The sequence below is a fragment of the Hipposideros armiger genome, unplaced genomic scaffold, assembly GCF_001890085.2.
Source record: "Hipposideros armiger isolate ML-2016 unplaced genomic scaffold, ASM189008v1 scaffold_561, whole genome shotgun sequence".
Classification (NCBI taxonomy): Eukaryota; Metazoa; Chordata; class Mammalia; order Chiroptera; family Hipposideridae; genus Hipposideros; species Hipposideros armiger.
In genome coordinates, this window is record NW_017731911.1 from 557 (window position 1) to 18,149 (window position 17,593).

At 38.0% G+C, this 17,593-nt stretch overlaps 1 protein-coding gene across 1 annotated transcript in view; it reads left to right on the forward strand.

The window, feature by feature from the left end:
• Positions 1-351: 351 nt before the first annotated feature.
• The window catches only part of DNAH6 (dynein axonemal heavy chain 6), a gene marked incomplete at its 5' end in the record, with an annotated part of 46,456 nt that continues 29,214 nt past the window's right edge, over positions 352-17,593 (forward strand). The window contains 5 exon segments of the mRNA XM_019623746.1: positions 352-521; positions 9,691-9,881; positions 12,479-12,639; positions 16,553-16,641; positions 17,424-17,570. Of these exon segments, the coding sequence (XP_019479291.1) occupies positions 352-521; positions 9,691-9,881; positions 12,479-12,639; positions 16,553-16,641; positions 17,424-17,570 (758 nt within the window).

Consider the following 17,593-nt stretch of genomic DNA (forward strand, 5'->3'; position numbering starts at 1 on the left):
TTTATTTTATTGTGATTATTATGGGGTTTGTATTTTAATATAAATGAACTACTTTGTCCTGTTTAATTGCATTTGCCTTGAATTCTAATTTATCTAGTGTTACTCTTATTTTCTTGTTGCTCACATTTGATTAATGTATTTCTATGCACCATTTGAATTTTTGTTGAATTTATTTTATGATCCAACTTAAAATTCTTTACTCTCTAATTAGGTTGGGTAGGGGGATATTAGTATATTTCCATTTGTAGGAAAAACTGATAGTAAATGTAGAGATTTTTAAATTACAAACTATATTTAATCTCAAAGTCAAAACAACTCTAATTAAAGCATCTTTTTAAATTATGTTTCCAGGATCTTTTGAGACTTATATTAACCCATGTGAATGGGAAAGCTATTCCCAAATGGAGGAGGAAGAGCAAGACGCAACAGAAGAAAATGATGATATAATCGATGATTTTTGGAATCCAGAATTAAGTTCTTTCCAGAAGCTAATTCTTATTAAATGTTGTAAAGAAGAAAAGGTAAGGTATTTTTTAAAGGTATTTGTGTTATAACTATTTCTACGTGAAGCTCACCAGACCATTATGATTAGATTTATTTGTTTAGAAAATGACAGTGACCAAGTTTGAGAGGTGGTTCTAAGAAACAGAGACTCTGTGTTATTAATAAAACATAATTTTTTATACAAAAAATTAATGAAAGAAAAGGCTGGAGAGCCAGCCAGAAACCTGGTCATCCTAGTATGCATCGTTAAGGAACTTGTGCTCTCTGCCAGAGAGCACGGGGGTCATCTGGAGGGAGTTAGCAGGGAATTGATGGGCTTTCACAGCTTGGCAGCAGTGGGAAGAAAGCACCTAAAGAAAACAAAACCATTATCACCAAGACTAGTTTGAAGACTGTTGAAGTAGTCTTATGTAAGGAAAGATGGCAGCCTGAATTAGGATAGAGGTGGTAGATTGAAGAGATGGAGGGGGATGTGGAAATGAGGGAACTGGTGTAGCTCCCAGTTTCTGCCTGGGTGCCAAAGAGGACAGTTGTATCAACAACTAAGCAAATGTGAAAGAAGAAATGCATCAGAGAAAGATGTCACTCAGTCTGCAGTGTCTGCCAGCTACCAGAGTGGATAGCAGTCTGGAGACCAATTAATATGTGGGTAAGAAACTCTAGCGAGTAATACATGTTAGAAATGAGAGATTCGAAAATCATCATCATTGAGTTGGAAAGGAAAACCATGAGAGTTGTTAGAATTGTAGAGGAATAACGAATGATAGAATAGGAGAGGACAGGTGAGCAATGGACAGAACCTTGAGGAGCACCAATTTTTTAAAGGGCAGAGAGAAAGGATGAGGAGTCCATGAGAAGAAATAGTCGGAGAGAAAAGAATAATAATAGAAGAAAAAAAGGGACATGGAAACCAAGGAGGAATAGAGTTTCAATATAGGAAAAGTTATCAACAGAATGAATGAAGTATTTCAGACAGTTCTAGTTTTTATCTATACAGATGTAACCCCAATTAAGTTGATAATAAAGGAGTTATAGTACCTGCTGAGGATTCACATGATGAATTTCAGGAGGCACTGGAGAAATATGGAGGTTGTTCCTATGAGAAATGAGAGAGAAAACTAACTAGAGAAAGCTAAAGCATAGTTGGGAGATACTGATGTTATGTTGTAGGATTTTCTGCCATCTCTGTAGGAACACAGAAAAAAGTTGTAGGGTTGACTGAGCTATAGATGATTGCAATAGAAGAACAAGAGATGTAAAGTCATTCTGGAAAGAGGAAGAGATCTAAGAAAGGGCTTTTAGACTGAGAGAAAATGAAGAATCTTGAGTTTCTTTGGGAGCAGATGGAGTTGGACTAGAGGTGTAGCACAGCTAGAAGGATGACAGACAGACATTGTGATCAAAGTTGAGTTAAAATTTCTAATGAACAGTTCTAAGTGATGACAATGTCCTGAGGCTGGCCATGAGTAGGGTTGACTGAGGAAGAGACGAGATAGTGTGCACTGGAGTTAGAGGTCAAAGAACTATGAGGTTAGGATGTTGGGTGGCTACATGAAACCTGAACCTGGGTTGTGTCACCTCAGATGGTGGCAAGACAATGCCTAGAACATAGAGTCCTTATCTTGTAGAGACATATGCTGAATTACTTAAAGGTGAGATAATATTGCACATGAGATATGCTTCAGAATAATCCTAAAGAGTGGGGGAGTGGGTGGGTGTATTGATAAAACAATATTGGCCTTGTCTTGATAAATGTTGAAATGGTGAAACATTGGGTTCATTATTCTCTAATTTTATATGTGCTTGAAATTTTCATAATAAAAAATGTTTTTATTCCTATCACATCCTTCAACACCATGTCCCAGGACAGTTCTCCAAATGTGATCAAAGCTACAAATGATAGATGCAGTTATAAGAAAGTCGCAGAGGATTAATTGAAAATTCTTATCCCAGCATTTGACCAAAAACCTTACCCATGTTATACTACCAAAGAAAACTTGCTTCACAAATCAACACAGAGGAATCTAGAATCTAGATTAGGTTTCAGAAGTAAAGAGCAAGGTGTGCATTCCAGGGAAGACGGAGACCTGAATCAGTCAAGACAAGATCACCCTGAAGATAAGATCCAAGAATAAAAATGTTATCCCAGCTATACCTCTTCCCAATTAGATATACTCATCAAGGCTCTTAGGAACAACCCTTACCTAGTATTGTTTCCACAGAATGACTTGCTAAGGAAATTGTGGTTCCACAGTAAAGAATCCAAGATCGAAAGATCTAGATTCCCTGCCCAGAGAAAAAAAGAACCTGAGGAAGCCTTAGAACAAAGACAAAACCAGAGACTAGATCTCTGTGATGAGAGAGAGAGTTCAAAGTAACCACTCTGTTGTTTTCAGGTCTGTTCATAAGGTAAGCCCATTTGGTGTCCAATGCTTCTACATGGTAAACTGCTCCTTTGAGAGAAAAAGGATGTTCCAACACAGGCTTATGTGAGATACTGCAATCTTGCATGAAAATTAAGCCTCCTTCGGAAATAGCATATTTAGACCTTAAGATGAAACTCCATTTTTTTTTAAACTAAATAAATCAGGGGGTAGACTCATTAGAACTGCAACAAGATGTAGAATGCCTGTCATTCCAACAATTCTTTATTTGGCATCAATATTATCAACACCCCTCAGGATAAAGTTATGAGAAATTTGAACTGGAAAGAGAAAACAGAAATTATTGTCTAGTTCTGAGAATAAAGATCGCCTGAGGGAGAATAATCCATCACCACGGAACAAAGCTGAGAAACGTGCTATATACCAGTGTTCTCAAATTTTGGTATGCATCAGCACCATCTGGTGGCTTTTAAAACTAGATTCCTGGGGCTCACCCCTCAGAATTTCTGATTCAGTAGAGCTGGACTAGAGGCTGAAACTCTGCATTTCTAACAACTTTCCAGATGATGATGCTGTTACTGATCCTGAAACCATACTTTATGAACCACTGCTTTGGTGATTAAACATATACGAGTATAATGAGAAACAGTTATTCTCAAAGCAGACAGAGGAGTGAGGACATCAGGATATGTCATGACCTGCAGCATCACTGGTTTCCAAGTCTAAATCCATGGGGAACCCTAACCTTGACAGTTCCGTTGTTTCAGTCCAGGCTTCCTGTACCTCAGGAAGGTGGCGGTCTCTTTGAGAGCCAGGTTTTCTCTGTGTTGAAAAACCACAGTGTGTCACTAGTGTTACCCAGAATGAAATCTTACTCAGGGCAACAATTGCAAGACTTTCCAAATTTGGGAAACACCAGTTATATGAATGTAAATTTAAGTCTCTGCTGTCAGTTCCACTGTGTGCTGATTATTTATTTAAGCAAAATATCCCATGGAAGAAAATTCCCCACAATAGTCTCATAGGACGGTTGGCACAACTGCTTGCTAAGAAATATCCCTGTTGGCACAGAGACGACACAAGAGTTACTTGGAAATGTTAAAAATGTCACTTCAGCTGTCACAGATATATTCTCTGGTCATGTATAGAAAAGACGCTCAAGCATTTTTTTAACAGCTTCATTGAGGTATAATTCATATATCATACAATTCACCCATTTAAGGTGTTCTTTCCAATGGATTTTAGTACTTTCACAGAGTTGTGCAATTTTAGAACATTTTCATTACCCAAAAAAGAAACTCCACACCCACAGCCATCATCCCCCAATGCTCCTATCAGCATCAGCCCTAGGCACCCACTAATGTACTTTCTGTCCCTATAGATTGCCTCTTCTGGTCATTTCAAACAAATGGAACCATATAACATGTGGCCTTTTGTATCTGTTCTTTCATTTAGCATATTAATTTCAAGGTTCATCCATGTTGTATCAAGTATTTATTGCTGAATAATATTCTATTGTTATGAATATACCACATTTTGTTTATTCACCAGTTGATGGACATTCCGGTTGTTTCCACTTTTTGGTTATTATGAATATACTGCCATAAACATTTGTGTGGACATATGTTTTCATTTCTCTTCGGTATATACCTAGGGGTAGAATTGCTGAGTCAACATTTTACATTCCCACCAGCAGGGTATGAAGTTTCCAGTTTCTCCATATCCTTACCAACAATTTTTATTATCTGTCCTTTTTATAATAGCCCTCCTCATGGGTGTGAGGTGGTATCTTCATTGTGGTTTTGATTTGCATTTCCCTGATGGCTAATGATGGTGAGCATCTTTTCTTATACCTACTGCCTATTTGTAGAACTGTTTATTCAGATCCTTTACCACTTTTTAATAGGATTATTTATCTTTTTGTTATGGAGTTGAAAGTTCTTTATGTATTCTAGATACAAGTCCCTTATCAGATATATGATTTGAAATAAATGTTCTCCCATTCTATGGTTGTCTTTTCTTCCCAGTATTTATATTTTTCTTTTGTTGCTTGTAATTTTGGGGTCACATCTAAGAAGACATTGCCTAATCCAAGGTCATGAAAATTTACTCTTATGTTTTCTTCTAAGAGTTATAAAATGTTATCTCTTACATTTATATCTTTGAGCCATTTTGAGTTCATTTTTTATGTAGTTTTAGGTAAGGGGCCAGCTTGATTCTTTTACATATCCAGTTGTTACAGCACCATTTGTTGAAAAGACTATCATTTTCCCCCATTGAATGGTCTTGGCACCCTTCCCAATAAATCAACTGCACATATTTGTAAGAGTTTATTTCTGAAATGTCAAGTTTATTCCATTGATCTGTATGTCTGTCCTTATGCCAGTGCTTCACTATCTTGATTATTGCAGCTTTGTAGCAAGTTTTGAAATTTGCAAATGTGAATCTTCCAACATTGTTCTTCTTTATCAAGATTGTATTGGCTATTCTGAGTCCTTTGTGTTTCCATAGGAATTTTAGGATCACCTTGGCAGTTTCTGAAAAGAAACCAGCCAGAATTGTGAAAGGCATCTGTAGATCAATTTGGGGAGTAATGCCAACTTAACAACATTATATCTTCCAATCCATGGACATGAGACATTTTTTCCATTTATTTGGGTCTTCTTTCATTTATCCCAACAATGTTTTACAGTTCTCAGAGATTAAGTTTTGCACTTCTCTTGTTAAATTTATTTCTATGTATTTTGTTCTTTCTGATGTTTTTGTAAATGGAATTGCTTTCGTAATTTCATTTTTGGTTTTCTCATTGCTACTGTAGAGAAATACAATTGATTTTTCTATATTTTTGTATCCTGCAAAACTGCTGAGCTTGTACATTAGTTCTAATAGATTTTCACTTAGTTCTTTAGCATTTTCTATACACAAAATCATGTCATCTGCAAATAGACATAGTTTTACTTCTCCCTTTACAATCTAGATGTCTTTTATTTCATGTTTTTTACTAACTGCCCTGGGTAGAACATCCCATACAATGTTGAACAGAAGTAATTCGAGTAGATATACTTGCCTTGTTCCTCTCAGGAAGACTATTCAGTCTTTCATCATTAAGTATGACATTAACTATGGGATTTTCATACATATCCCTTCTATTCCTTCACTTTAAGCCTATGTGTGTCCTTAAAGCTGGAGTCTCTTATAGGCAGCATATAGTTGGGTCTTGTTTTTTTATCCATTCAGCCACTCTATGCCTTTTGATTGGAGAATTTAATCCATTTACATTTAAAGTAATTATTGTTAGGTTCTCAGTCATTATTTCTTTAAATAAGCTTTCTGTCCCCTTTTCCTGCTCTTCCCCTTCTGGGACTTTAATGATCAAGATTGTTTCTGGTAATGGAATCCCATAGGTCATGTAGGCTTGCTTTACTCTTTTCCATTTTTTTCTTTACTCTTCTGTAATTGAACAATATTAAAGGACCTGTCTTCTACTTCTCAGGTACTTTCTTCTGCTTGATTCAATCTGCTATTAATACTCTCTACTGCATTTTTTTTTATTTCATTCATTGTGTTCTTGAGCTCAAGAATTTCTGTTTGGTTCTTTTTTATTATTTTTATCTCTCTATTGACCTTATCATTTTATTCATGTATTTTTTCCTGATTTTGTTTCATTGTCTTTCTGTGTTTTCTTGTAGCTCACTGAGCTTCCTTAAAACAAATATTTTGAACTCTCTATCCAGAAAAATCACAGATCTCCATTTTGTTGGGATAAGTTACTGGAAAATTATTGTGTTCCTTTGTTGATGTCATGTTTTCTTGATGCTTCATGTTCATTGAAGTCTTGCATTGCTGTCTTCACATTTAAAGAGTCAGTAACCTCCTCCAATCTTCACTGACTGGCTTTGAGAGAGATATGCCTTCTGTCAGTCCTATTAGGGATTTTGAGGCTTTCTCAGAACTTTCTGAGGATCTAGTTGCTCCACACTTCTTGTTCTCTCTTGGGGGAAATTCTTAAGATTGTACGCCCTCTCTCAATTCTTCAAAGCCAGGCCAGGTATGGGAGCCTCTTGTTTGCTTTCCCTAAGGCAGTGCTAAATTCTCGTGTCTGTGTGCTTTCTTCCATCCCAGAGTTGGGCCAAATTTTTGCGCATGCTTGCTGGGAGGATCCTCAGATAATGCATCCCCAGCAACTCATGGGCAGGCTTCCTGATGGAGTCTGAGAAGTAGTTAGTAGAAACCACATCCATTGATATGTTCCACTCTGAGGCCTGGCTGCTCCTCTCAAAGCCACTCACCACCCTCTAGTTAGGCAGTTCACAAATCACTATTCTGAATGGGGTAAGAAACATGTGGGCCTCTTTAGTGCTATCCTACACAGCTGGAGAAGCCAGGAGCTCACTCACAGGCTCTGACATTTCCCCCATGGGAGAAATCATGTGCTGAGAAGGTCAGTCTTGGCATTGAGCTACGCCACCTTGGGAGACAGATGACACGGGTAAAGTAAAACTGTTCTTCTTAGCTTCTTCAATGCATCCAATCTTGAAATTTTTTGCCCTGATCATGTGCTTGAACTTCTCTGGTAGACTCCCAGGCTTTCACAAAGGAACTCTCATTTGTGAGTGACTATCAAAATCAGTATTCTTTGGGGGAAAGAAGGTAGAATTCTCCCCTGCTGCCATTTTTATTTCAAGAAGTTTTTTGGGATTGTTTTTTTTTAAGATTTTATTGGGGAACCACGGAAGGGGAACAGAGAAGTTGCTGTCCTTTTTGTTCTTCAGTCTAGTTGTGGAGGACATCGCTTCACTGGCCCATGTTGGTATTATCATTGCGCTCTTCCTGGGTGAGGCAGTCACTCACCAGCCATTGGACAGCCGCTCATGGCAGCTCACAAAAGCACACACCAGCTGCCGGCCAGCCCCACTGCAGCCTACGCCGTCACCAGCGACTCATGGCAGCCCAGCTCTAGGTCGAGCTGTTGTTCACCATCTTAGCTGTAGAGGGCGTAGCATCACTGGCCAGCATGTGGGATCCGAAACAGGGCCCTGCTGCTCAAAGCTGGCGTCCCAAGCCAACTCTTAACCAACACGCCACTCGGCCGGCCCGATTTCAAGAGTTTTTAAGTCATTGTTTGGATGACCTAAAAGAAGACATTGAAAAACGAAATAAATTATTGAAGACTAATACTAAATTTTTGGAAGAAAACTTACCTTGATGTATTTTTGCTATTTGGATCAGCTGAAAGTAGACATAGAAAAATTAAATAAATCATGGAAAACTAATACTGAAGTTGAGGAAGAAAATTTACCTTGATGGATTTTTTGCTGATAACACTACTACTAAAATCTATAATTGTTATTACTAATTTTAAGTTTGAGTACTACAGTTCCCAAGACCAGTTTAAAGACCTATCTCTATCCATTGACGATTTGTAAGGGGGGAAAAACACTTCCCTACTCTATTTAACATTCCCTTGATTTCTTCTTTAGGGCTCAAGAACTCAAATATGCATGGGGGTAGATGGTGGTGATGGTTTCACAACACTATGAATGTACTCAATACCAGTGAACTATACACTTAGAAATGGTTAAGATGATAAGTTTTGCTATGTGTTTTACCACAATTTTTTTTAAAGTTCTTGAATGTGATGGAAAGAAGTGTAAGCACAAGTATTCTAACACACAATTCGGCAACCACCCATGATCTTTATTGTTCATCTCATACACTATAGCTTAAATGAGGTTTGGCCACTAATAAAGAATGATCAGGGGTCATTCTTCCCAAATATTTAAGCTTATCTGCATCACAATGAGAGCACAAAACCGCCCCTTCCTCTGGGCAGGGAATTTCAAAACAGAGTCTCTGAACAGTGAATTTGAGCACTATCAGCACATAAATACCTTCCAAAAATTATTGATCTGAATTCAGGAATTCCCTGTGGGAATGTCCAATGGATTCTGATAGGGAAGATGATCTAAAAATGCTCTGAGGGCCTCAGCCAGAGACTGTAGATATTGTAGGTTAGGTTTGTGTCTTTACCATGATAGCTTTCTTTCACAAGTACGTATATTGAAAAGAAGCACGTTTTTCTATCTCACAGAAATGCTCCACACGGGCTACGGAGAGATAAGGTCTGCAAGAGCAGGAATGGAGTAAGTTGGCTAGGGCGGAATCAGTGAAGGAAACACACTGGTGTAGAAAATCACCAGGCAGGGAGATGATCCTCAAGGCTGAGGCTGGTTCCCAAGAAAGGTCAGAAGAGGCCAATGAGTAAATGACAGATGAAGATGCGAGACAATATATGGAGTCAGTTCTTCTGTGAAGTTGGCTTGTGAAGGGAAGCAAAAAAAATGAAATAGTAGCTGGGAGGAGAGCTGCAATGAAGGAAAGGCTCTCATTTTTGGTTTTAAAAATAGGAGGCAGTAAAGCCTAATTGTATGATGATAAAAAGATCATAAAGAGAGGGACAGATCAATAATGCCAAAAGAGACAACGATGAGACTAAAAGTAAAGTCTACAAAAATGCAAGAGGAAAGGGACAAAAGGAGGCAAGGATAAAAGGAATGCTGAGGGACTTCCTTCTCATCCAGTAGTTCATCCTCTTCAGTGAAGTCACGAGAACCATTACTGGCAGCAGTTATGCAGTGTACAAATCCACCAAATTGCTCTACAGGAAGAAATATACCTAATCAAGAGAGAATAAGTTCAAAGGACAGTCCACCAACCTCTGAGCAGTTGAAGGGGAGAACTAGGATAAAAATATGAAGGCTCCACAACCAACATACTTTAATGTTTTCTTTTCACCTTGCAGGTGGTTTTTGCTCTTACAGACTTTGTAATAGAAAATCTTGGAATACGCTTTATAGAGACACCACCTATGGACCTGCCGACTCTGTATCAAGACATGTCATACAACACTCCCCTGATATTTATCTTAAGCACAGGCTCGGATCCCATGGGCGCATTTCAGAGATTTGCCCGGGACAGTGGGTATTCAGAACGGTAAGGTCACATCATACACTTTTAATAACTCATTTGAACATCTTGTTGAAACTTGCCCTTTTTTGTTTCCTCTCTGGAGCATGAATTCCTACATTCAGGTCTTCATTAATAAATAAATTAATATACATTAATATTTAGCTATGTATGTTGTTAAAATGGAGTCAAAAATTATAAAAGCGGATATAAACTTCATTTGAAAAGGGGGAGCTTGTTTAAAATGTTAAATATTAACAATCTAATGAAATAGATTAAAACTTATTTGTTATTTGAGACTTTTTTAATGTAGCTGTAAAACAACTATAGTCTACTCCCTGTGCTCAAATGTGCAAAAATAAATCCATAGCTCTTTACATTGTATTATTAATCTCATCTTTGTCATGAGCCTCTACTCTATTGGGTATTAGGGACAAGGGGGAAGTTTAAACTGTGTATTTATATTATTATATTTTCTTCTTAAATGTCTCTAAGGTAAGCTGATTAGATTTCTTTCTCATAAAAGTTCAGTTTGGACTTCTTCTAATCCTTCCCAAGGACACCAAGATGGTGTCCAAATGGGCAGGAAAGTACCCAAGAGCACACAGGGTGGCAGGAGAGAGCAGGGGGTCTCATATCTACAAGGTAATCTCCAAATCTGACAGGCCCCTGCGTGCAGTGGCAGGTCTGGCCTCGTCCCTGGACTGGGGGTTAAAAGATGATGGATCCCATCTGTTCATTTGGAGTTTGTAGTCTGTGTTAGTCAGGCTTCTCCAGAGAAAGAACAGTGTGTGTGTGTGTGTGTGTGTGTGTGTGTGTGTGTGTGTGTGTGTGTGTGTAGTATACTATATATATATATATATGATTGGCTTCCATGATTATAGAGGCTAAGAAGTCCCAAAATCTGCAGTCAGCAAGCTGGAAACCCAGGAGAGCCAATGCGTAACTCCAGTCCAAGTTCAAAGGCCTGAGAACAAGAAGGGCTGATGGTATAAGTTCCAGTCTGAAAGCCAAAAGACTCAAGACCCAAGAAGAGCCAATGTTTCTGTCTGAATCCAAAGGCCTAAAAGACCAATATCCCAGCTAAAACTGTCAGGCAGGAGGAGTTCCCTCTTACTCAGCTTTTTTGTTCTATTCAGGTCTTCAATTGACTGGCTGGGGCCCATCCACATTAAGGAGGCCAATCTGATTTACTCAGTCTACCAATTTAAATATTAATCTCATCCAGAAACACCCTCACAGACTCACCTAGAATAATGTTTGGCCAAATATCTAGAAACCATGTGGCCCAGTCAAAATGACACAAAAATTTAACCATCAAATGGTCCTAGACATTTGTCTTTGGTTCTGAAGTCCTAGCAAAGAATTAATACACAGAACTGTTAAGAGCTCCTATGAATTAATTTTAAAATTTTAAAAAAAGAAAACAATCCAGTAGGAATAAAAACAAAAAATATGAACAAGTAATTCTCAGAAAAGAAAACCCAAGTGCCCGATAAACATATGAAAAGATGTCTAACCTTCCTTGTAATTAGGAAACAATACATTGAAACCATAAGGGGATGTCATTTCATACCCATCAAATTGCAAATTTGATTGTATTCATGGGGGAAAAAAAATGTCCTAGTAACTAAGACTGGAAATCATTCCTTAGAAACATAAAACCAGGTGTTAGCAAGGATATGAAGAAACACGTACTCTCATCTACTACAGGTAGAAGTGTGGAATGGTGGCACTACTCTGGAAAAGTTTGATATTATAAAAAGTTAAACATACACATACTCTGTCAAATAGTAGTTCCACTCCTAGGAATATACACAACAAAATGGAGTGCACGTGTATACCCAAAGACATGTTTGAGAATATTTATTGCAGCATTGTATGTAACAGGCAAGAACCAAATGTCCATCAAAAGCAGAATGGATGAATAAATTGTGGTATAATCACACAGTAGAATATTATACAGCAATAAAAATTAATAAACAAATGACACACAATATGAATAAATTTTAAAAATAATGTTGATTGAAATAGACTAATTACAAAATCAAGCAAAATTAATCTATGGTGTTAGAATTCAAGATAGTTGTTGCTTTTGAGACTAAAGAAGGATACTGATTGGGAGGGTGCTGGTAATGACCTCTTTTTTTGTCCTAAGTGTTGGTACGTGTGTATATTCACCTTGGGAGAATTCCTTAAGCCACACATTAATGATTTGTGTACTTTTTCTATATGTTAGACTTTAATTTTTTAAAAGTTTTTAAAAACTGACCCATAATGTTGGAAGTCAGGATAATGGGCACCTTTGGGAAGAAGGAAGGGAAAATAATTGGAGTGGGAAGGAGCATAAGCGAGATGTCTCTGGGGTGTTGGCCAAGTTCTCTTCTCAACCACAGATCTTCATTCATGATAATTCATAGAGCTGTGTATTTGGGTTTTGCTCTTTTTCATATGTATCATAGTAAGGATGATTTTTTAAAAACAAGATAAAAACATTTGTACATCTATTAGAATGAGGATTTTAAATGTGTTCTTATTCTAGGCAAGAGGCTACTATATTTAAATTTCTTAATAATTGCATTGCTTAAAAAAACATAAAAACCGTATTTTGTTGTTCAACTCAGGGTGCAATCAATTTCACTGGGGCAAGGTCAAGGACCCATTGCTGAAAGAATGATCAAAGATGCAATGAAATCAGGAAACTGGGTGTTTTTGCAAAACTGCCATCTTGCTGTTTCTTGGATGTTGCCAATGGAAGAGCTAATTAAAACCTTCACAGATCCAAGTATGTTGAACGCATAGCATTTGCATAATACCATTTTTATGTATCTGTTCTTGTTGAATCCAATCTTTATAATAATTCTTTAATGTAGGCATTGTATTTCCCAATATTAAAGAGGAGAAATTTGAGACCTAGAGAGATTTATTTAAGTTACAGAACCCAGATTAGAAAAAGTTCTTCAAACTCCAATCTGAAGGTATGATCCACTGGATCATTTCTGTTTCATGTTCATTCAAAATAGATTACATTTAGGCAAGATAAGAAGAAGTAGAAAAAAATGAGCTTAGGACAAAAAAAGAAAATTAAGTCTTTCACTATAGAATGAGAAGCTAAGGAACAGAGATGAAATTACCACCAATTCCCTTAGACAAGTGCTTTACCACTTTGTCTCCTCTGTAACCCACATGACAACTAACCTTCATGGGTGCCTCAGAGCCACACACACCCCATTAGTGTGCCTAGCATTATTCATAGTTGGTACCACTATTATATCACCACTTTCTTTCCCACTCAAGAAAGTATAATGACTGAAAAGAGATAAGAAGTAGACTTAGAATCTATTCATTTTTAAATGTTAGTATAAAAATAATTGAAACCTTAGGAACTGTATTATTGGTAATAAATAGAGTGGGCCCTTCCTCACCACTCTGCCAGGAAGCCATGGGAGAGAACCACCAACCTAGGATATCCAGAGCCCTTTCTCTAGGATCTTCCTTTGTGCCCTGAACGCAGAAAGCTTTCTGGGAAGGTGAGAGCTATGCAGCTAGTCTTGCAAGTGACTTTACTTACCTATTAAGGTGAAGAGTTGCTCTGTTGAAGTGGCCAGCCTGCACTGGTCACAGCCAAGGCTTCGCAGTCTTCCCCTCAAGGCCCCTCACTTCCTGGTTTCCTCTACCCTGCCCTCTGGAGGCTGCTTCTAACAAAGATAAAGACTCATTCAAGTCTATGGTCCAGAATTTGCACTCTTTTGTAGTGCGAATAAGAGATGGCCTCCTTCCAGCTGGGCCTGTGGCTTGTGTCCATTCAAATAATTAAAGAAAAATGACAAGAAGAACTTCACTGCTGTTTATGGATCCCAATGATTAGGATTAGAATTAAGAAAAAATGTGAGGGAGGGCATCTAAAAAGCAATTGCTGGAGTGGAAGTACATGAGCATTCCGAATATAGTGATGGTTTAAGCTGTATGATGACCAGTATAAGTGCATGTGCCAGTGCTTCCAGGAGGCTGGGTGGCTACGGAAACCAGCAGAAGTGGTTGGTGGGTGTTAAGTGATTGCAGCTCACTGAAGCTTAAGTGGGTAGAAAAATCCTCTTTTGGCCCTTGTTACAATCATTTATTAACTTAACCATTTGAGTTCTGATTAATTTGAACATTAGAATAAAATACATTTGGGTAACAAGCTGAAAAGAGAAAGTGAACGAAAGAAAAACCCTGGACTTGAAATTTTAAGACCCAAGTAGAGTTCTGCTCCCACCACTTCCTGACTGTGCATTTTACATCTCCGCTCTGGGCCTCAGTTTCCCCAGCTATAAAATGACTGCATCACATCATTGCTAGAAGTGCCATACTAAGATGATTTCTAAGGTTCCATTCTCTGATGTCTATGATGCTTTAGCAATTATAGGAGAACGTGTATGAAAGGAAAAGCGAAAGAAAGAAAGAAAACACTTCTCTAAACCTGGACTTTTTCATTCTTTGGATTTTTTGATTAGTGAAATCATTAGCCCTAAGATTTTGGTTGACGTTTGACTTATATGCCTAATAGTTTCTACCATGCAAGCAATTTTAGTGTTGCTATAGGATTATACTAGAACTAACTTTTAATTTTGGCTATTTAATGTAGCTCATGAATTTAGCTGAAACCAAGAAGCATAAATTCAACTTTGATCTGCAGTTATTTATTCAATAAATATTTGAGAACCTACTGTGTGCTACACATTGTTCTGGATGGTTAGGGTAGGTCGGTGAACATAACCACCATAGATATCTGCCCTCCTCAAGCTTACAATCTAGTGAGGGGAGACAGACAATAAATAAACACATGATAAATAATTTATATGGTAAGACAGAATGTGGTCAGTGCTTTGGAAAAATAAAAGGAGAATAAGGAGAATCAGAAAGGTCAGGATGGAATGTGGGTAGGGAGGAAGTCTGAACAGCAATTTTAAATGGTGTGGCTGGGTAGACCTTTTTGAGAAGATGACATTTGAACAAAACTTGAAGAAAGTGAGGGAATCAAAAGAAGAACATTCTAGGCAGAAGGAATAGCTAGTGCAAAGGACCAGGAAGAGAGCAAGCCTGGCATGTTAGAGGAACATTGTAATATGTACTTAAAAATCAATACCAAGAAAGTCATCCTTGACTATTTGGGAGTATTTATCCAGAGTGTTACTCAAGCCAGCTGCCTGTCTTTGACATTTCTGGAGCTCCTGTTATTGTAGTTAGTCTTGGCTGCAGAAATCAACTGAGATGTCCTTTACCTAGAAGATACAGTGAAAGTCAATTCCTAGTCTTTCATTTACAATCCTTGTATCACTATACCTTCTGCTGGTCCTGGTGTGGTCCTCCTGTTTGTAGAACTCTCTTAAGCATTTTTTAAAAATATTTTTATAGCTGAATAGTCAGGGCAACCTAGTGGATATTATCTTGGAACTTCCATGACTACCCACTTAAAGATCCAAGTATTATATGCTGTGTGTTTTTTAGTTGTTAGTACTATGAAAACAAAAATGCTTTCTATATTGGCGCTCCTATTTTACTGGGCACCAATGAATGTGTGCTTATGCTGGAAGTAGACTAAAAGGGATCCTTTTCTTATAGCATGTTAAGTGTTTGTGCAGGTTTTCATAAAATCCGTTCTGTATAAATCAGTTCATTAGATTTTCTGTTGGGATAGAGACTCTGCAATTCCTTCTTCCTGTCAAAGTGTTCCTACCAAGATGGTGTCCTACTGGTCTAGCTCAGCAGGGACGGGAGATAGGAATCAGCTGTACTGGTCATCCGTCTGATCTGATTCAGTACACTGGCTTAGTACAATGTTTGATAGAACATTACTGACCAGTAAACATGGATGTCACATCTCTAGAAAGAAGAAAAATATAGTAGTTCAATTCCCAATGTGTACCTTGGATTTTTTTTTAGATAAAAATAAGAAGCTGTAGTGATTTTTCACTTGGCAATTCTGGTTTTAAAGGCTGATGAGCTCTAAGGCTCTGTGTTTTCTGTACTGAGGCAGCGCTCATTAAATACCTTTGTACCATAAAGAAAAAGAAAATAAGTCATCCTTGGATGATGGTTGTGTCTTCATATGATGGGAATGATGATTTTCCCAAAATTGCTTTGGCCTTTTGAACCTAGAATGGAGCTCATTCTTTCTTAGGTTTTCTGTCCACAGAGCTCAGACAGCGTATTAACTTAACTTACTGATGCTACACTCCCTCAGTTCCTATTGCAACTTCTCTACAGGAGGGAGAAATCCCTTTCTTCTCCATAGGGCTTTCTGACAATTTTCATGTAATTTGCCTTAAATTGAATGATTTAAAAAAAAAAAAAAAACAACTTCATGAGCATAAATGCACTGGTAGTAACTGTCTTCTTTTCCAACTGAAAATTTTCCCCATTTCAGGGAGAAGGCCCTTAACATTTCCATCAAGTATTGAAAATTAACGTCTCTAATTTCTTTGCTCAATTATCAATGTCACATAGACTGCCAACCTCTCTGGTGTGAAGAGTTTCTATAAAGATTCCCCCACCTCCATTTTAGAACATTTTATAGCATACTTAAAATAAACTAGTCTTTAAACAGAGCTCACAGCATTTTTTTTTGCTACCCTATACTAATTACTTCTTATAGAAAAGTGTTACTAAGAGTTAAGCATTTTCCTTTTCTATTGTTTTGTCTTTGTTTTAAACAGATGTTGTTATCAAGGAGAGTTTTCGACTTTTTTTAAGTTCCATGCCTAATACTACATTTCCTGTTACAGTTCTTCAGAACTCTGTCAAGGTAATGTATGCACATAGTTGGAACAATGTGACATGATTAGCCTCAGAGTATTCACCCAATGGGTCCGCAGAGCTCAGGCCTCCTGCAGGACCACGCAAAGTCTATGCAGCCCAGATGGGGAGGTGGGCGTGTCTCTTCATCTGATAGCCAGCAGGGAAACAGTTTCCCAAGCCACTGCCCATCCTTCCATGCCCTAGTCCTGTTGGTCATTCAACTCTTACCCTCTTACCTTCTATCAAAAAATGTCAAGGCTGCAGAGCGATGAGAGCCGAATCCCTCCCAGAGTTAAGGGAACGTTTCAGCATTTGAGAGATAGGAGGACCTACAGGCTGCTGGATTTCAGGGAGGAAGCTTCCAATACATGAAAAGCCTTTGCATATGTTCACCCCGGGATGATCTTAGGGGATGCCTCTTCCCTCAGTGCCCCATGTCATCAAGGCAAAGTGTGAGATGATGCCATATGTTGGGGTGACTGGAAAGTCCAATGCAGAGGCCTGGGCATACTTTCTGGCCCATTTTTACAAAAATGGACACCAAATGGAAGTATCGGAGGCTCTGGTGCAGGTGGATTACCCACTAGGTCTGAGGAACCCATCAGGCCCCATTCTCCGAGGACTAAGGCTGAACCAGATATAGAGCAGGCACGAACATGCCAGGAATGCAGGCCCCGTGGCACTGGTTATCTACATTTTCTCAGTGGCTTCAAATTACATGTGTTATTCATAAATACTGCAAATCTATAAAATCACCCTCTCTGCCACATATGTTTCATCTAAATCCAGGTAACCAACGAGCCTCCAAAAGGCTTACGTGCAAATATCAGAAGAGCATTTACTGAAATGACACCTTCGTTTTTTGAAGAAAATATACTTGGAAGAAAATGGAGACAAATTATATTTGGCATTTGTTTCTTCCATGCAATTATTCAGGTACACTCAATTCTGCTTTTTAA